Source organism: Carassius auratus, unplaced genomic scaffold, assembly GCF_003368295.1.
Source record: "Carassius auratus strain Wakin unplaced genomic scaffold, ASM336829v1 scaf_tig00215198, whole genome shotgun sequence".
NCBI classification, from domain to species: domain Eukaryota; kingdom Metazoa; phylum Chordata; class Actinopteri; order Cypriniformes; family Cyprinidae; genus Carassius; species Carassius auratus.
In genome coordinates this window covers 13,964-35,000 of record NW_020527978.1, presented here as the reverse complement: position 1 = coordinate 35,000, position 21,037 = coordinate 13,964, and the positions used below count along the sequence as shown (strand labels likewise).

Below are 21,037 nucleotides of genomic sequence, written 5' to 3'. Positions count from 1 at the left end.
AACTAAACAAGTGCTGCCGAAAACCAATATTCTGCGATAAAGTAATCCATATGAAAACAACGCGATGTCTGTTTTTCATGTCTCCCTTCATTATATCTAATGTGACCACGCCCCCGCGCTGAACGCGCTATTCAGATTCAAACTGAAGCCTGCGGCTTGAATACACCCACACAGAAGAAAAAGCAGAGAGATTGTTCAAGTTTTTTATTTTACTATTTGCTTCGCGGTGAGAGGAATAAGACATAATTCACCCCAAAAAGATGCTAACGCATTGTTTACCGTGAAGTTGTGTGCGGAACAACCAATCAAAACTGATTATGTCAGTTGACCAATCAGAACACAGTATGTTACCGAAAGGTGGGGTTTAAGGAAACTGAATCTTTTGAACAGCTTTGTGTGAACCGTTTGGGGATCTCTGAGAATTGAGGTAATTTTAAAATTATATTTTGACAAAATGACAATGTTTTTTAACCTTGGATGGATTTAAACCTATTGTAAAGGACTTATAAACTTTGATAGGAAGCTTAGAATTTTCATCTTACTGGCTCTTTAATATATTTTATGTACAATATCTTACTCAGGACAGTACTAAATAAAATATAACATGCATTTAGTAGGATCTCTCTTATTTTTTGAAAATTACTTGCACTTTCACAGATTCTGCAAAGGGTTCCCAAACTTTCGAGCCCCACTGTGTGTGTGTATATATATATATATATATATATATATATATATATATATATATATATATATATATATATATATATATATATATATATATATATATATATATTCACACACTCACATAAAGGATTATTAGGAACACCATACTAATACTGTGTTTGACCCCCTTTCGGCTTCAGAACTGCCTTCATTCTGCGTGGCATTGATTCAACAAGGTGCTGAAAGCATTCTTTAGAAATGTTGGCCCACATTGATAGGATAGCATCTTGCAGTAGATGGAGATTTGTGGGAAGTCTCTTTAATAAACATTGTGTATGCACAAAATAGTCATAGAAATTGCATACGCAATTTTGTATGCACATATCGGAATTTATAAAAAGAAAGCAGAGTCACAGGATGCACTGTTTGGATCCTTCGTGTTGAGGTCCATCAATTATTAAAGGGTTAGTTCATTGAAAAATCATAATTATGTTATTAATAACGTACCCTCATGTTGTCCCAAACCAGTAAGACCTCTGTTTATCTTCGGAACACAGTTTAAGATATTTTAGATTTAGTCTGAGAGCTCTCAGTCCCTCCATTGAAGCTGTGTGTACGGTATACTGTCCATGTCCAGAAAGGTAAGAAAAACATCATCAAAGTAGTCCATGTGACATCAGAGGGTCAGTTAAAAATTTTTGGAGCATCGAAAATACATTTTGGTCCAAAAATAGCAAAAACTACGAATTTATTCAGCATTGTCTTCTCTTCAAGTGTCTGTTGTAAGACAGTTCAAAACAAAGCAGTTTGTGATATCCGGTTCACGAACGAATCATTCGATGTAACCGGATCTTTTTGAACGAGTTCGCCAAAACGAATTGAATCGTTTTAACTGGTTCGCTTCTCCAATATGCATTAATCCACAAATGACTTAAGCTTTTAACTTTTTTAATGTGGCTGACACTCCCTCTAAATTCAAACAAACCAATATCCCGGAGTAATGCATGCACTCAAACAGTACACTGACTGAACTGCTGTGAAGAGAGAATTGAAGATGAACACTGAGCCGAGCCAGATAACAAACAAAACATTGACTCATTCACGAGTCAAGAAACGTTTCTGTCAGACGCGTCCGATTCGAGAACCGAGGACCTTATGATACTGCGCATGTGTGATTCAGTGTGAAGCAGACTGACACACAGAGCGTCTGAACCGAACTGATTCTTTTGGTGATTGATTCTGAACTGATTCTGTGCTAGTGTCATGAGCGCGGGTAAACCGAAGGCTTGAATCAAGGGCAATCATTGCCAATGACACCATTACGTCAAGCGCAAAAGAACCGGTGAACCGTTTTCTTCAACCGGTTTATTGAATCGAACTGTCAGAAAGAAGTACTGGTGATCCGAAAACTAATGAGTCAATTTTTTTTATCATTATCTGGCTAGACATATGCTTGTATTTTTATTTAATTTTTTTACTCTAAATGTATTGTTTTACTAGTATTTAAATGTCTGAAACCTAAAATATGCATTATGTGATTAATAACACTGCATAGTTGTGATAATATGACAAGAGCAGTGCACATCTCTCTCTGGCTCAGTGCCAGCCAACGCGTGAAAACACAGTTTGAATTTGACAGTTCTGTGACGTCAGCGAACGTTCTAAATCCCATCTGTGGGACCAGACTCAGAGGGTCACGAAAATAAGAATCCCACATGCTGGACCATACCGCTCAAAAGGTTAAGGCAAAATATGGAGATATTGCTCTAGTCAGATAAGAGTTTCAGATGTGCTCGGGGACGTTTCAGATAAACTAATCTGAGAACAAAGCTAATGCAGCTCTGAGCTCAGAGGAACCTCTGCAGTCTATCTGTTCTTCTCCTTACAGGATATTTCAGTGTGGTCTGTCTGCTTCTGTTCAGTTTTTTTCTGTGTTTGTCACCTCTATTTCAATCTCAGTCATTTTGCTTAGTGGTTTGACAAATACATTATGTGTGGGTCTTTTGGGAACAAACAGTAATTTCAGCATATTTACACAGCTCTGACACTTCATAGGCCTTTCAACTCAACTGTATCTCTGTCCTCTCATCAAATGGACACACATTTCATTTCACAGCCTTTCACTCATTCATTTAAATCATGTGAATGTGTGTGTATTCATAATTCAGTCTTTCCACAGCAATATATTCGGTGTCAAACCTCAGCTTTGACATCTGAGTAGCTCTCCTTGAACTTGTTGACGTGTGTGTGTCTGGTTTTGTGTGTCAGTGTTTGTGTGTGCCTGTTGTGTGAGGAATCACTGACTTATTAACAGATTAGTTTGGGTGAGTTGATTCAGAGAGTCCTAATCTGATCAAATATTAATTTAATATTCCAAATAACACTTGAGCATTAAGGTCAACAGATCTTTTTTATCTTGTCCTGCAGCTGTGAAACGGTGAAAGATGATGGCGTCTGTTGAAGAACTGCTTCTGAAGTCACTGGAGGAATTGGGAAAAGAAGATCTGAAGAAGTTTCAGTGGTACTTAAAGAAACATGACCGTATATCAGCATCTGAAATGGAGGATGCAGATCGGTTAAAAACAGTGGATAAGCTGGTGGCGTGTTTTGGACCAGAAGAAGCTGTGAAGATCACGGTCGGCATCCTGAAGAAGATGGGCATGAACAATCTGGCTGTTCTGCTGGAGAAAAAACACAAGCAAGGTGACATTTAACTTCATGTAATTGTTCAGCAGTGTAACTGTTTGACTTACACTTTACTCTGTGCTCTGCTGAAGTGTTTGTGTGATTCACGTTTCCCAGTGAGTGATCCTTTCTCTCTCACACACACACACACACACGCGCAGCTCAGGCAGAAGGCAACATGAAGACAACCTATTCTGCTGGAGATCATTCAAAAGAGATACAGGGTAAATAACTATCACTGCTTGTTCTGAACATGGAAAAAAGAGGAAATAAAACAGCAATTACAGGACATAGCCCAACAGCAGCAGGTCTACACAAATACATTTAATAGAACTGTGACCCCCAGTTTATAACAGACTTAAAGCCCTGATTAATACTTTTTATACTATAATACAATTGTTTTTATGCTGTGATACAAAATTATGCTTGACCAGTAGGTGAAATAATTTAGTATCATGAAGGCATCATTACAATCACAAAAACAAAAAGTATGGTAACACTTTATATTACTGTTTCTTACTGCATAACTGATAAGATATTATTGAAAAACTAACAGGTTATTATTCATTAAGACTTAACTCACTACTGTTAACTACTAAGGAAGATGTATTATCTAATCAGTATGTAACATAATTTTATGATTGTGTTAAGTAACAGTTAGCTAATCAATAAGTAATATATTCTGTCATACCTCCTGAAAAAGTACTATTAATTATCTACTAATTAAGGTTGAAGAAAAATAACTGTAGTAACTACTACAGTTACACACAATTATACACAAGTACAGTTAATCACGATTACAATTACCCTTTCATATAAATGTTATTAGCAGCAGTAGTAGTAGTAGTCTGAAAATACAATATTAATAAATGCAATACATTTTATAGAGGTTTTGCCTGTGTCCTGAATTGTTTTGCGAGTGTGTTTTGTAAGATTCAGCCTCTGATAGGTACTCCACCACCACTCGTAAGTTATATGTAAGTTGTATGAAAGTTGTAAAGTATCTAAATCTTTGTAAGAATAATAAATATTTCTCTCTCTTTCAGCAGATAAATCTCCAGTCCAGATAAGCCGCAGTGCTCAGCCTGGAGCCAATGTTGTTGAAGTGAAAGCTGAAACAGGTGCAAGTGTAAAAGCTCCTGTATTTGCTGGAAGCACCATCACTGGAACAGTAAACCTCTACAGCTCACCTACTGCAGGAAACGGTACACTGTCATCACTGTTACAAGACTCACTACTAATACTAGCATTTGAGTAAACACTGGCAATGGTACATCCTTGTAGTGATTTAATGGGACACATGATTTAGCACCATTTTAGTGCTACAGAATACTATCTCAATTATTATTATTTTGTATCTTCTGTTTATTTCTATTTTGATAAACACAAAAGCTCAGAGACAGCAGAGAATAACAGAGAAAAACAAGGTAAACCTTTCATGTATGAAATTTTATTGTGCACCTGCTACAATTATATTACTACAATTATAGTCCATCTCCCCATTTACATATCTGATTTTACAGTAATGAATGTGACAAATTATCATTGCATTGATGCATTTGCCATTATTGGTCAGTAACATTATATAGGCTATTTAATGTGCATATTTTCATGAAATTCATGTAGGCAAATGGCCAGCATACATCTCATAACCGTAATCTCATAAATGAACAGTAAAAAAAACACGAATAAAAACATACACTAAAGGAATAACTCTATAACAAGCAAAACAAACAAACACAAATCAATAGTGATTCATTGCAGCTTTAACGTTGATTTCACGAGCACAGAATTATCAGTGCTAAACTGGACAGTCTTTCTTCTAACATTGTGCTCTGAAGTAATGTCGTGATCACTTTCAGTTTCGAGAATAAACGACAGCAATTGCATGGCAAAGTCTGGTGACAAGTCGTCAGTGCCCTGAACCACTAAAGCGTTTGCCATTTGAAACAAGTCATTGTCAGAGAAGAGCAGCAGCGGACAAGAGCACAGAAACGGACGTGTTGCATTCACATTCTGGGCTCTTCTGCGGAGTATGAATTAAGCCATGTTAAGCTTAAAAATATGCCTTCCGATAATGTTGCTGTTGTCTTAGAAGTAAGCCTATAGTGTTTATGACAAATCAAATGTGAGAGAAAATTGATTTTCCCTGGTAGTTGTTTTAGAACATCACTAAACCACATGCAATTTTCCACTACACTGCACTACCTTTGCACTCGCATCTTAACGTCTTTACTAAACTCTGCAGGACAGCATCTCTGTAACACCATCTTACTTGACTTTATTTTTTTGTCTTGAAGTCATTCACGAGTTCACCCTTACATCTAATCTGAAGGCAAATAGTAGGCATATTTTGGCGCGCTGTCCTGGGGGAGGTTTCCGGGCCCGGAGCATAGCCCGAACCCAAATAACACCCCCTATCCCTAATTTGGGATAAATAGATTAGAAGTGAGGAGTTGGGGTGGAGGAGGGATGCCGAAAAACTGTCGTGGGACAGGAGGTAAGAAAACTGGATATATATATACGCTTGTGTGCTAGTTAAGATGATTAGCTAAACGAGATGCACCTGTGCCAGATTGGATGATTATCTGATCGTGCTTCTCCCGAACTTTGTTAATAAAACCACATTTCACGAGTTCACCCTTACATCTAATCTGAAGGCAAATAGTAGGCATATTTTGGCGCGCTGTCCTGGGGGAGGGGTCCGGGCCCGGAGCATAGCCCGAACCCAAATAACTCCACAAAAGAAGCTTAAAGGCATAGGACAGCAACTAGAGAGCTAAATGTAGTTGCCCCCGGAAATATGCATGTGGGGGAAAAAAAATGCTGAGCGACCAGGAGAGCCCGTGCAGTGTTTGATGAGAGCTGTGGCTCGCAACGTCTTACCGACGAGCCCTCCGTGCCGCTTATGAGAGGAGCACGATGCTGGATATCAAAAAATGAGGGACTCTTGCTGCCTCTGAAGGGAGCTGCGGCTCTGCTGCACTGGAAGGGAGAGTCCCTCTTGCGGCTGAGTACGAGGTGCGGTTTGTTGCATCTGATGGAGGGCTCTCACTGTGACTGAAGGGAGCCAGCGGCTGTACCCCATCGGGAGGGAGATCCCTGGCCGCCATCGAGTATGCAACATAACTCGGATGGGGGGTTCACACCGCGACCGAAGGGAGCTGTGGGTCTGCTGCACCAGAAGGGAGAGCCCCGTCAGATGCTGAATAGGCAATGAGATTCGAGCCGCGGTTTGGTGCGTCGGATGAAGGGCTCCTAATGCAACCGAAGGGAGCCAGCGGCTGTACCCTATCGGGATGGAGATCCCTTGCCACCGTTGAGCATGCAACATAACTCAGATGTGGGGGGTTCACACTGCGACCGAAGGGAGCCGTGGGTCTGCTGCACCGGAAGGGAGAGTCCCTCTTGCGACTGTATAAGAGGCGTAATTTGATGCATCGGATGGAGGGCTGTCACAACGACCGAAGGGGGCCTGTGGCTCTGCTGCACCTGGAGGGAGAACCCTGTCCGCCACAGAGCGCGCAGCGCAACTCAATGAAAGACGAAAGGCTCACACTGCGACCGAAGGGAGCCACTGCCCTGCTGCACCGGAAGGGAGAGCCCTGTCCGATGCTGAAATAGGCAAGGAGATTGTAACAATGGCTGGAGGGCCCTTACTTTACCAAAGAAACGATAACTGAGAGGCTTCGATTAATCAAGTACACAACATGATTTAAGGAGGATTTTATTTATTTTTTTAACCAAAGACTTTGATGAAGGGAGGGTCCAGTGCGAATTTAGATTGAGCATTCTGGAGTTGGACACAAAAGCGAGCCTGATGAGGTTGAATTGGAGAATGGACAAAAAATTATTATTATTTTTTTATTTTTTTTCTATGTATTTTTATTTTATTTTTTTTGAGGCCTCCTGCGGGAGCGAGAACTGCTGCGGCAGTAGGGAAGGATGGAAAGGGCTCCTGCGGGAGCAGACACTGCTGTGGCAGTGGTGAAATATAGGTAGAGGCTCCTGCGGGAGCGGACACTGCTGTGGCAGTGAGGAAAAAACAGAAAAGGCTCCTGCGGGAGCGGACAATGCTGCGGCAGTGGGGAGATATAGAGATATTTATTATACACATATATAAATAATCGGTCTGACCACTAATAGGTCTTGGTACCCTCTGCCTTCTGGCAAATCTGGAGCTGGAGGCCACTGAACAGAAAAATGGTTAGTAGCATGAGGGAGAGGAAGAGTTGAGGGCGCGTTTGCGAATGGAGGCGGCCTCACGTTTGCTTCAGCTGCTGTAACTGTGTGTCATGGGAAGGGGCTGGGGTGTGTGATGTCTTGAAGAACCTGTGTAGCCTGCAGGGCAGGGCAGAGGCAGCCTTATACTAATGGCTGCTACGTGAGCTGGAGCACGCTGAAAAGAAAAGGGGGTTAGAAGTAAAAGGATGGAAATACTGGGATGTGCAGGCCCGTGTAGCAAGTAAAAGTAGCTTGGTGAATGCTTCGGCTGTTGTAGTTGTTGGCTGATTTGACAATTGCTCAGACCTTGTCTGAATTAATACACAACTGTTGGAAAAGCATCTTTTCCTCTCATTTTGGCCTTCAGGCCATTTTTAAATGGCCTCCAGAGCAGATACATTTGGAATGCTGTTTCTCTGTTGTAGTATGGACTGTGGAAATAGAGGCTTTTGAAACGATGTAGCATGTTAAGTTTTATAAACCATTGTAGCAATAGACATGTCTATAGCAGTAACGTTAATAGCAGTAATGTGATATTCAAATTCAAGCCATTTCTAAAGATATTTACTTTGCATGCTTTTCATATTACAGTCCTAAAAGACAATAGAAAATTTATTCACACCTGCTGTTCTGCAGCCGAACACGAGGCAGTTGCGTAATCATGCCAGTAAATGGTGAAATAAGTCCCTAAATAATTGATACTGCCAGAATAATTGCATGAAACTTATGTCTGTATCATCTCAGTGAGGTTTAGACATGCACATTAAAGCAAATGTAATATCTTTAGACATTTCGGTGTGGATAACAACTCTGGAAAATTGCCTTTGCTTCGTGGTTAAAAAGTGGCATCGTCATCTGACAGAGTTAAGTCATAACGTCATTTAACAAACTTTAGCGTCTTCATAATCACATTCTATATATAAAGTCTATTTAAATTGTTCAGATGAGCAAAGCATGAGGTTTTCTTGCATAATTAGCATTTTGATTGTTTGGTCAGACAGTTCAAATATGACCATATATATTCACGTTCATATATCGGGGATTAAATGTGGAATTATGTTTTGTATGCTTAATATGTAAACAAGCATACAGTATGTGCACAGTACCTATAACTGAGCTTTGCATTTTGTAAGATTGACATGCTAAATGGCTAACTGACCCGGTTTACTCTCATCAATTTTGTTAAGATAGATATGTACCAGTTAATTGTGTTTACGAACGACATTTATGTTTAATCAACTTGACATGTATACGGTTTAGTCCTTTCGTTCTCGAATGAGAGCTCTCGATCTCTTTGAGACTCATATGAAACTCGCTCAGTGTGGATGACAACTCTGGAAAATTCTTCATAAATGAGTGTAAACTGAGAACGATTTGTTCGCCTAAAATGTTCATTCAAAAAAAAAAAAAAACGATTCTTTCACAAACGACATATCACTACAACGCAAGTGGAGGCAGCGTCGAACTGCGCCACGGCCGAAAAAGAGAGAGAGGCTTGCTGCAGTAAGAACTGGAGCATGGCTGCGATCCAACATTATAAGAGAGCCCAGTCCTGGCGGGACAATCGTGTTGTCGAGTGAGGCGAGCTCTGGGATTTGCACGATCTTTTGGCCACAACGTGTGGCTTGGCGAGAAGAGCAGCTGACGCGATGATGCTTGTTGGTGTTCAACAGTTAGATATCTTCGTCGGAAGTAAGATTGGGCCTGTGATAAGATGACAGAAAGAGCGAACCGAATACTGACAAACCGTCCATGCCGAAAAACTACTGTGGGACAGGAGGTAGGAAAACTGGATATATATATATACGCTTGTTTGCTAGTTAAGATGATTAGCTAAACGAGATGCACCTGTGCCAGATTGGATGATTATCTGATCGTGCTTCTCCCGAACTTTAATAAAACCACATTTTTGGTGTTCATACTACGCAACACGTTAATGTTCAACATACTACATGATCTCTTTCAGCCAATGACTTTATCCTGTCCCCAAACCGCGTTTTGTCACAAAAACAAATGCGAGAATTTCATCAGGAATAACACAAATCAACATGTGAAACTGTAACGACAGGTAAAAGAGGAGGAAGCAATTGCAGGCAATAAGATGATGTTTATTAGAAAGAGAGTCCAGAATGTTGGCAATGGCAAGGAAGGTCTACGGTGGCGTGAGAAGAGCTGGATGGTGAAGTCGATGGTGCAGGTGAAGGAGGTCAATGGGTGAAACCAGGAACAGACCGGAACACTGACACGAGGACGACAACACGAACCCAATCCAGCACACGAACACGGAAGACGGTAATCCAACTAGGACACGGAGACATGAGAGAGGATCTGACAACAGAGAGAGAGCGAGGTGAGTATAAGTAGCTGAGGTGTGATGAAGATCAGCTGGAGCGAGACAATCAACACCCAGGTGATGACAATCAACTAAACGAGCACATGGAGACAACGTAAGTACAAAAACAACCACAAAACATGACACGGAGGAAACACTGGATTTCCTACCGTGACAGTACCCTCTCCCCTAGGACGTCACCTGACGTTCCCAGCCTGCTTTACCTGTAGATTGTAATCATCTATAAGATGGTGATCCAATATGTCCCGAGCAGGAACCCAGCTTCTCTCCTCCGGACCGTAACCCTCCCAATCCACCAAGTACTGAAAACCGCGTCCCCTCCGTCTAGAGTCCAGAATACGATTAACCGAATAGGTGGTTTCCCCATTAACGAGACGAGGCGGGGGGGGGAACCGGGGCAGGCGGATTAAGACGGGAAGAAATCACCGATTTAATTTTGGACACATGGAACACGGGATGAATCCTCCTGTACGCCGGAGGAAGGCTAAGACGCACGGTTACCGGATTAATAATCTTGGTAATAGAAAACGGGCCAATAAATTTGGGAGCAAGTTTGTTAGAAACGGAACGCATAGGAATATTCTGGGTAGAAAGCCACACTCTTTGACCGACGACGTAACGAGGAGGCTTCGACCGGTGGCGATCGGCCTTAGCCTTGGTGCGCGACCTAGCCTGGAGCAGAGCTCTGCGAGCTCTGGTCCAGGTGCGGTGACACCTCTGGACTAGTGCGTGTGCGGAGGGGACCGAAACCTCGGATTCCGTACTGACAAAATTAGGTGGTTGGTACCCTAAACTACACTTAAATGGAGACATGCCCGTAGATGACACTGGCAAAGAATTGTGTGCGTACTCCACAACTGAGAGTTGCTGACACCAGGACGAAGGATTATTGGAAGCCAAACATCGCAAAACCCTCTCGACATCCTGATTGGCTCGTTCGGTTTGACCATTGCTCTGGGGATGGAACCCGGAAGAAAGACTAACAGTCGCTCCTAACAATTTACAAAATTCTCGCCAAAATTTGGACACAAATTGGGGACCCCTGTCAGAAACCACGTCTGTCGGAAGGCCATGTATGCGGAAGACGTGGTCAATGACAGCTACCGCTGTTTCCTTGGCTGAAGGTAATTTGGGCAAGGGAATAAAATGAGTCGCCTTCGAGAACCGGTCCACTACGGTTAAAATCACCGTATTGCCTTTAGAGGGCGGGAGGGCGGTGATAAAATCTAGCGAAATGTGGGACCAGGGTCTTGAAGGGACAGACAGCGGTAAGAGTAACCCATCTGGAGGTCGATTGGAAGTCTTACCAATAGCGCAAACTGAACAAGCCAAGACGAAATCGTGGACGTCACGAGCCATACCAGGCCACCAAAATCGTTGCTTGACTAGAAATCTAGTTCTACTAACCCCTGGGTGACAAGCAACACTGGAACAATGACCCCACTGGAGAACGTCTGACCGTAACCCCTCCGGCACAAACAATCGGTTCGGTGGGCAACGAGCCGGGGGCGTTACCCCTTCTAAGGCAGTCAACACCTTCGATTCGACCTCCCATCTGAGCGCGGAGATAATGATGGTCCCCGGTAAAATGGGCTCGGGAGTAGCAGTACGATCGGAACGCTCAAAAAGACGGGATAAAGCATCGGGTTTGATGTTTTTGGAACCCGGCCGGTAAGAAAGTGTAAAATCGAAACGACCGAAAAACAATGCCCACCGAGCCTGCCTGGAGTTAAGTCTTTTGGCGGTTCTAATGTATTCGAGATTCTTATGGTCCGTCCATACAATGAAAGGTACACCCGACCCCTCAAGCCAGTGACGCCATTCTTCCAGTGCAAGTTTGACTGCCAACAACTCTCGATTGCCAATGTCATAATTAACTTCTGCAGGAGATAAACGGTGAGAATAATACGCGCATGGATGCACCTTTCCGTCTGAGGATGCGCGTTGGGATAACACTGCTCCTACCCCCACCTCTGACGCGTCGACCTCCACTATGAATTGACGTGAGCGATCAGGGGTGACGAGAATGGGAGCTGAAACAAAGCAGCTTTTCAGTTTGGCAAATGCAGCCTCAGCTGCGTTTGACCACCTGAACGTCAAACTAGGGGAAGTCAAGGCGGTCAGAGGAGCGGCTAGTTGGCTGAAATTGCGAATGAAACGCCGGTAAAAATTGGCGAACCCCAGAAATCTCTGCAGGGCCTTGCGAGACTCTGGGGATGGCCAATTTACCACAGCCTTAACCTTCTCAGGATCCATGCGAACACCCTCAGTCGAAAAGATGTGTCCTAGAAAAGAAACAGACTGTGCATGAAAAACGCATTTCTCCGCCTTGACAAACAATCCATTCTCTAGCAACCGCAGAAGCACTCGTCGTACGTGTTGCACGTGTTCCTGGAGAGACGAAGAAAAAATCAATATGTCATCCAGGTAAACATATATGAACAGATCGACCATGTCTCGCAACACGTCATTAACGAGTGCTTGAAAGACTGCCGGCGAGTTGGTTAGCCCGAACGGCATCATGCAGTACTCAAAATGGCCTCTAGGGGTGTTAAAGGCAGTCTTCCACTCATCCCCCTCCCTGATGCGGACCAAATGATAAGCATTACGTAAGTCCAATTTAGTGAAAACGGACGCTCCCTGCAACCTCTCAAAAGCTGAAGACATAAGCGGCAAAGGATAGGTATTCTTTACCGTTATGTTGTTCAGCCCTCGGTAGTCAATGCAAGGTCGCAAGGATCCGTCCTTCTTTCCCACAAAAAAGAACCCCGCCCCCGCTGGAGAAGAAGAAGGGCGGATAAACCCCGTTGCTAGAGAACTGGATATATATTTCTCCATGGCCGCCGTCTCTGGAATAGACAAAGAATATAACTTGCCCTTAGGCGGAGAAGTACCTGGCAATAACTCTATCGCACAGTCATAGGGACGATGAGGAGGAAGAGAATCAGCACGAGACTTACTGAACACCTCCTTCAGGTCGTGGTACTCCGCGGGCACACTAGCCAAATCCACTGCTTCCCCCTGAAAAACAGACTCAGAAACATTAACACTAGCAGACAAAAGACAAGACACATGACATTCCTCGCTCCAGCTAACCACGGATCCAAGGCGCCAATTGATCCTGGGGTTGTGTTTCTGAAGCCAGGTGTGACCGAGAACGATGGGGGATTGAGGTGAGTCCGTGATGTAAAATGAGATCTCCTCAGTATGGTTGCCAGATGTGATGAGAGAAACAGGTAAGGTGGTCTGTGTGATGACTGGTAGTCTGTGTCCGTTGAGAGCAAAGGGTGCAATGGGGTGTTTGAGGGAGGTGAGAGGAATGTTAAGCTTACAAGCGAACTTGAAGTCCATGAAACTACCCTCTGCCCCAGAATCCAACAAAGCGTGATGATCGAGTGCGTGGGTGGACCACCGTAGACTCACCGGAAGGAGTGTCGATGTAGATGAGGTCTTCCTGGCAGAGATCCCACCCGATAGTAGCCTCCGTTTTACTATCGGGCTTGGTCTTTTACCGGACAACGCTGGATGTGATGTTCTTGGCTGCCGCAGTATAAACATAGTCCCATGGATCTCCGCCTGATCCTCTCCTCCCGGGAGAGCCGAGCTCGCCCCACCTGCATGGGTTCAAGATCTCCCGGTGGGCTGACCGCAACCTCTGAGCGCTGACACTGAGCCTCCGGTCTGTTCGCGAGAACTGCTCTCCCCCTCCGTCTGGCGGCTTGATCGAGTCGGTTGTCAACTCTGATGGTGAGATCAATCAGGCTATTGAGAGAAGTGGGGAGCTCGACGGCGCGGATCTCCTGTTGGATGCGGTCAGCCAACCCATGCAGGAAGTGATCCCACTGCGCCTCTTCGTTCCACTTACACTCCGCCGCCAGGGTGCGGAACTCAATCGAGTAATCGGATACGGACCTGTCCTCTTGACGTAGGTCCGTGAGGAGTCTAGCCGCTTCCCTCCCGGCGACGGAGCGGTCGAAGACCCGTCTCATCTCCTCCGAAAGGGCGTGGAACGAGGCACAGCAGCTGTCTTGATTCTCCCACACCGCCGTCCCCCAGAGGGCAGCCCTTCCCGTCAGTAGTGACAAGACGAATGCCACCTTCATTTCCTCGGTGTAGAACGTGCGGGGCTGCATGGCGAAGTGCAGAGAACAATGAGACAGGAATGATCGACAAAACTCTGGCTCACCCGCATATTTCTCAGGGATGGGATGGCGTGGTTCGGGCTGGGAAATACCCCCGGAGACGATCGGCGGTGTGGGTGGCGTGGGAGGCGCAGCGGGTGGCTGTTGTTGTTGGTGTTGAGTCTGGAGAGCGAGCTCGGACACCTTCGTCACCATTGCTTGGAAGGCTCGACCCATCTCATCTATCGCCTTGTCTTGGCGATCCATACGACCCACGGCTCTTTGCAGAAATTCCTCCAGATGAGATGGGGAGCGATCGCCTGCTGCTTCCATGATGGTCAGATCCTACTGTAACGACAGGTAAAAGAGGAGGAAGCAATTGCAGGCAATAAGATGATGTTTATTAGAAAGAGAGTCCAGAATGTTGGCAATGGCAAGGAAGGTCTACGGTGGCGTGAGAAGAGCTGGATGGTGAAGTCGATGGTGCAGGTGAAGGAGGTCAATGGGTGAAACCAGGAACAGACCGGAACACTGACACGAGGACGACAACACGAACCCAATCCAGCACACGAACACGGAAGACGGTAATCCAACTAGGACACGGAGACATGAGAGAGGATCTGACAACAGAGAGAGAGCGAGGTGAGTATAAGTAGCTGAGGTGTGATGAAGATCAGCTGGAGCGAGACAATCAACACCCAGGTGATGACAATCAACTAAACGAGCACATGGAGACAACGTAAGTACAAAAACAACCACAAAACATGACACGGAGGAAACACTGGATTTCCTACCGTGACAGAAACAGGAGTTATTTGAAAATGGGCATCAGGAAGAAATTAGCCCTGCAAGTTGTTTGCGTGATGATTCAATGTTTTTCTTCTGCCGACTTCAAACCATGCCTTGCTTTCTCATTGGCTGTGGCTCGTTGCGACACCTGACACCATCGGCAGACTGGTCCAGATATTGATCATGTGATGTCGAGTCGGCTGACGGTCCAGATATTTAGCATGCTAGATGTTTGTTTGGTGTTGTGATGCGTCAGCGAGCCTCTTTTATGTGTCGTAGTGTAGTGTAGTGCTGAATCCTGTAGTGTGAACTAGGTATGAAGTCATTGGCCCTTCAGTAGCATTAAGTCAAGTAAAGTTACCTTTATTTATATAGCGCTTTAAACAAAATACATTACGTCAAAGTAACTGAACAACATTCATTAGGAAAACAGTGTGTCAATAATGCAAAATGATAATTAAAGGCAGTCATCATTGAATTCAGTGATGTCATCTCTGTTCAGTTAAATAGTGTCTGTGCATTTATTGCAATCAAGTCAATGATATCGCTGTAGATGAAGTGACCCCAACTAAGCAAGCCAGAGGCGACAGCGGCAAGGAACCGAAACTCTATCGGTGACAGAATGGAGAAAAAAACCTTGGGAGAAACCAGGCTCAGTTGGGGGTCAGTTCTCCTCTGACCAGACGAAACCAGTAGTTCAATTCCAGGCTGCAGCAAAGTCAGATTGTGCAGAAAAATCATCTGTTTCTTGTGGTCTTGTCCTGGTGGTCCTCTGAGACAAGGCCTTTACAGCGGATCTGTATCTGGGGCTCTAGTTGTCCTGGTCTCCGCTATCGTTCAGGGCAGTAGAGGTCCTTTCTAGGTGCTGATCCACCATCTGGTCTGGATACGTACTGGATCCGGGTGACTGCAGTGACCCTCTGATCTGGATACAGACTGGATCTGGTGACTACAGTGACCTCGGAATAAGAGAGAAACAGACTAATATTAGCGTAGATGCCATTCTTCTAATGATGTAGCAAGTAAATAGCGTGGTATGGGAAGTGTTCCCGGTTCCAGTTTACCTAATTAATGCAGCCTAAAAATCCTTTAACGGATTTGGATATTAAAATCATATTAGTATGTTATGTGTAAGCCAGGTTAAAGAGATGGGTCTTTTAATCTAGATTTAAACTGCAAGAGTGTGTCTGCCTCCCGAACAATGTTAGGTAGGTTATTCCAGAGTTTAGGCGCCAAATAGGAAAAGGATCTGCCGCCCACAGTTGATTTTGATATTCTAGGTATTATCAAATTGCCTGAGTTTTGAGAACGTAGCGGACGTAGAGGATTATAATGTAAAAGGAGTTCATTCAAATACTGAGGTGCTAAACCATTCAGGGGCTTTATAAGAATATAGGGCATTCATTAGAATATAGAATATAGAATAAAAATAAATGTTGTAATGGGAATCATAGACCATGTCAGAGTCTACATAAATATTTTATAATTATTAAAAACCAATCACTTACTCTTTGCTAACTTTTTTTCCATTTTCTCAAAGGCGCCACTGAGGACAGTAAAGCTACTCATAATGATTTCACAAAGATCTTGAAGGACAAGTTAAAACAGCACTGTGAGCAGATATTGGTTGGTAATTCACAGACGGGTGAAAATAAATACCTGGACGATATTTACACTGATTTATATGTGGTGGAGAATCAGACTGGAGGAAGAATGAATGAACACGAGGTGAGACAGATTGAATCAAATCACAACAGACTGACTGCCAAGGATGCACCTATCCAGTGTAATGACATGTTCAAAGACCATATGGGTCGACAAAACAGAAAAGTGCTCACAGTGGGGATTGCAGGAGTGGGAAAAACTATCTCTGTCAATAAATTCATCCTTGACTGGGCTAAAGGAAAGGAAAATCAAGATATAGTCTTCGTTTTTCCACTCCCATTCCGTGAACTGAATTTGATTAAAAAGGAGTACAGTCTCATGGGATTGCTTAACACATACTGCTTTAGTGGCCTTAAAGAGCTGACATCTCTTCCTGAAGATTGCAATAAGGTCATGTTCATATTTGATGGGCTGGATGAATGTCGCTTCCCTTTGAGCTTTGAAGAGGGCGACAGCTTTACAGATGTTAATAAGAAAACAACAGTGAGTAAGATAGTTACAGCCCTAATCAAGAGACATCTGGTTCCCTCTGCTCTCATCTGGATCACATCCAGACCAGCAGCAGCCAGTCTGATACCCCGAGAATACATTGATCAGGTGACAGAGATACGAGGATTCAGTGATGAGCAGAAAGAGAAGTACTTCATCAGAAACAGCAGTCCTGAGGTTGCTGAAAACATTATCTGTCACATCAGAAAATTCAGAAGTCTGTACATCATGTGTCACATCCCGGTCTTTTGCTGGATCTCTCTCACTGTTCTTCAGCCTCTGCTGGTTCAAGAGAGCAATGGCAAAACACCCACAACCCTCACAGGGATGTACACAAACTTTTTACATTCTCAGAAGCAGCAGATGAAAATAAAATATTGCAAGGATACTAAAATTAAAGCTAAAGTCATGTCTTTTGATGAGATTATTCTCAAACTTGGGAAACTGGCCTTTAAACAACTACATAAAGGTAATCTGATTTTCTACAAAGAAGATCTTGAGGCGTGTGGACTAAATGTCAATGAAGGGTCTGTGTACTCTGGGTTATGCACCCGGATGTTTCAGGAGGAAAAATCTATATCAGAGAGAAACATTTACAGCTTCATACATCTCAGCATCCAGGAATTACTTGCTGCTCTCTATGTCTTTTTTAATAACAAAAACAAGAAAGCAAACCCATTTCTTAAATCCTGGAAAAAACTGACATGTAATCTGTCCAGAAAGCCAATGTTTGAACTTCATAAAGCTGCAGTCAATGAGGCTTTACAAAGTAAGAATGGACACCTGGACCTATTCCTCCGATTCCTCCTGGGTCTTTCAGTGGAGTCCAATCAGACAGACCTGAAGGAACTACTGCCAGGACTGAAGCTGAAAGCAGAGGACACCAAAGACAGTGCTGACTATATCAAAGAGAAAATCGAGATGGAGGAATCAACAGAGAGGACCATCAATCTGTTCCACTGTCTGAATGAACTGAAAGATGACTTTGCAGAGGAATTCCAGAAGAAGCTGCGCTCTGGAAAACTTTCAGAGCAGAATCTCTCTTCTGCTCAGTGGTCAGCTCTGGTGTTTGTGCTCCTCATGTCAGAAGAGACTCAGGAGAAGTTTGAACTGAAGAAATACAGAAGATCTGATGAAGCACTGATGAGACTGCTGCCAGTCATCAAAAACACCAGAAGAGCACTGTAAGTGTCTTCTTTATATTCATTTATATACACTGTTAGTTGTTTTAAGGGGAGACACTGCAAGCAAAAACCCCTGTTAATGTTGAGATTTTGGGGTTTTTTTTCATAAAGTTTTCATAAAGATTAGTGGAAAGAAAACATCGAAAAGACACTGCTAAGTCTTTCTTTTAATAGCACTTATCTATTTGTTTCAAAGGATTAAACAAATAAAAATATCCTACTCCTAGCCATAAATCTTCAGTTCAGTAGCACTTACACAAACCCAACTTTACATTTTTACTCCTGTCTATATTCTGAATGTTTTTACAGAGGAATTTCTTCATATATAATTTGATTGATTACATACATTTTAATCCCCCAAAATTGTGAAAATATATTTTTCTGGCTGTTCAAAGATTTTTCTGAATTTTGGAGTGACAAAAAGAGATAACAAAAATTCCTTCGGTAAAAACATTACACTCTGATATGTAAATAAATAAATAAATAATTAAAATAAAGATTTTTGAAACTGACTTCATCCAGTTTGTATGATAAATATATGCAAATTAGCGTGTATTTCATTAAAAAATTACTAAATTGCATATTTAAACAACATTTTAGGAAACTTGTAATACAAAAAAATGTTTGTAATTGTCAAAGTAATCAGTCAACTGGCTAAGTATGGTGATAACTATTAGTTAATATAGTTACCATATTCACCTGCAGTGTCTCACCTTAATAATTGTGCTTTAACTTTACACAGTGATTTGTTGGCCAAGACTGTTTAGAAAAATTCAACAAAAGACAACTCTCAGGAGATTTTAGCATGGTAATGGATATGACAATGTTAAAGGGGGGGTGAAATGCTATTTCATGCATACTGAGTTTTTTACACTGTTAAAGAGTTGGATTCCCATGCTAAACATGGACAAAGTTTCAAAAATTAAGTTGTACGTTTGAAGGAGTATTTCTGTTCCAAAAATACTCCTTCCAGTTTGTCACAAGTTTCGGAGAGTTTTTTTTTCGAGTATGGCTCTGTGTGACGTTAGATGGAGCGGAATTTCCTTATATGGGTCCTAAGGGCACGTCTGCCGGAAGAGCGCGCGCTCCCGTATAGCAGAGCACCGAGAGCACAACAGACGTTCACTGATCAGAGCGAGAGCGTCGCGAAATGTCACAAAAGGAGTGTGTTTTTTTTCCAAAAGAGAAACAGCATTAAGGGACCAGTGGATGGAGTTTATTTTTACAGAGCATCAACAGAGTTGTGTAAGTGTTTGTTCCCCTGCATTTCGAAGATGCTTGTTTTACAAACAAGGCCCAGTTTGACAACGGATTTGCGTATCGTTTATTTCTTAAGGATGATGCAATCCCAACAAAAAAGGGTCACAATCGTGTGTTGGAACCGCAGGCGGTGAGTAAAACTGCTTAAAATATCTCTGCCTCCTTGTTAGTGCGTCCGCCTCTCATGCCTGAGACCCGGGTTCGAGCCCCGCTCGGAGCGAGTCGTTGCTGCTGCTGCTCTCGTTCAGTTTCAGCCTCGGGATCTGATCATAAATAAACGGCTGAATCTGACTGTTAGCCATGGTTTGTTCTGGATGTTTTTTTCCTCACGGTAATGTCACAGCTTCCAAATGCTCTCAATGCAAAAGCCTACTGGGGCTCGTGATTCTTTAGCTCCGCCCACACGTCACGCCTCCAGCCGGTCTTGTATCTGCTTTGTTTATTATTATTAGGGCCCGAGCACCGAAGGTGTGAGGACCCTATTGTATCTGCTCCGTTTATTAGGGCCCGAGCACCAAAGGTGTGAGGACCCTATTGTATCTGCTCCGTGTATTATTAGGGCCCGAGCACTGCAGTGCAAGGACCCTATTGGAATTGCTCCGTTTATTAGGGCCCGAGCACTGCAGTGCGAGTCTCTTGGTACAAAATCCAAAACCCAACAGGAAGTAAGTTATTTTGAATTTCCTGTATGATTTTTGTGCAGTTTTTGCAATTTCCATGCCTCATACTTTGACGAACTCCTCCTATAGTTTTAATCGTATTATCTTAAAATTTGGTGAGGGTCATCATAAGACCTTTGTGATGTTAAATTGCCAAGGCTTTGAGTTTTCGTCAAGGGGTGTGTCCCTGGCGGCCTGACAAAGTTTGATGTTTCGCTGTGAAACAGGAAGTTGCTGTAACTCTGGCATGCAATGTCCGATCTTCCCCCAAACTTCACAGGTGTGATAAGATTTCTGCTCTGAACAAACACCCATGACCAAATTCAGTTATAGTCATAGCGCCACCTGCTGGTAACAGGAAGTGACAAGGTTAACAATGTTATGGACTCCTAGGAAAAAATTAAAAAGTGTCAAAAAGTGTTACATAGGCTGGCAACATGCTAGAAACATAATAAAACATGCTAGCAACACTTAGCTAAGTGTTAAAGCATTCTACTAAGGCAGAGAAAAAGGAAGTTGCTGTAACTCAGGCAAGCAATGTCCGATCTTCCCCAAACTTCACACGTGTGATAGGTGTTCTGTCCTGAACAAACACCCATGACCAAATTCAGTTATAGTCATAGCGCCACCTGCTGGTAACAGGAAGTGACAAGGTTAACACTGTTATGGACTTCTAGGATCAAACTAAAAAGTGTCAATAAGTGTTACATAGGCTGGCAACATGCTAGAAACATAACGAAAGATGCTAGCAACACTTAGCTAAGTGTTAAAGCATTCTACTAAGGCAGTGAAAAAGGAAGTTGCTGTAAAAAAGGCAAGCAATGTCCGATCTTCCCCAAACTTCACACGTGTGATAGGTGTTCTGTCCTGAACAAACAACCACGACCAAATTTAGTTATAGTCATAGCGCCACCTGCTGGTAACAGGAAGGGACATGGTTAACAC

At 43.1% G+C, this 21,037-nt stretch overlaps 1 protein-coding gene across 3 annotated transcripts; it reads left to right on the top strand.

The window, feature by feature from the left end:
• Positions 1–3,055: 3,055 nt before the first annotated feature.
• LOC113093887 (protein NLRC3-like) lies at positions 3,056–18,238 on the top strand. Of its 3 annotated transcripts, none has more exons than XM_026259452.1 (4): positions 3,056–3,366; positions 3,510–3,572; positions 4,398–4,553; positions 16,376–18,238. In XM_026259452.1, exons 1-4 carry the CDS (start codon positions 3,108–3,110, stop codon positions 18,175–18,177), a joined length of 2,280 nt encoding a protein of 759 aa, XP_026115237.1. In that variant the 5' UTR covers positions 3,056–3,107; the 3' UTR covers positions 18,178–18,238. The 3 variants fall into 3 exon arrangements, with proteins under 3 accessions (XP_026115237.1, XP_026115236.1, XP_026115238.1); XM_026259451.1 differs by having other exon boundaries at positions 4,395–4,553; XM_026259453.1 differs by lacking the exon at positions 3,510–3,572 and having other exon boundaries at positions 3,057–3,366.
• The last annotated feature ends 2,799 nt before the right edge of the window (positions 18,239–21,037 follow it).

Excerpts from the sequence above, each read along its gene's own strand:
- LOC113093887 (XM_026259451.1), top strand. The coding sequence starts at position 3,108 with ATGATGGCGTCTGTTGAAGAACTGCTTCTGAAGTCACTGGAGGAATTG. Across the intron at positions 3,367-3,509 it reads GGAGAAAAAACACAAGCAAG|CTCAGGCAGAAGGCAACATG; the intron begins GTGACATTTAAC and ends ACACACGCGCAG. Across the intron at positions 4,554-16,375 it reads CTCACCTACTGCAGGAAACG|GCGCCACTGAGGACAGTAAA; the intron begins GTACACTGTCAT and ends ATTTTCTCAAAG.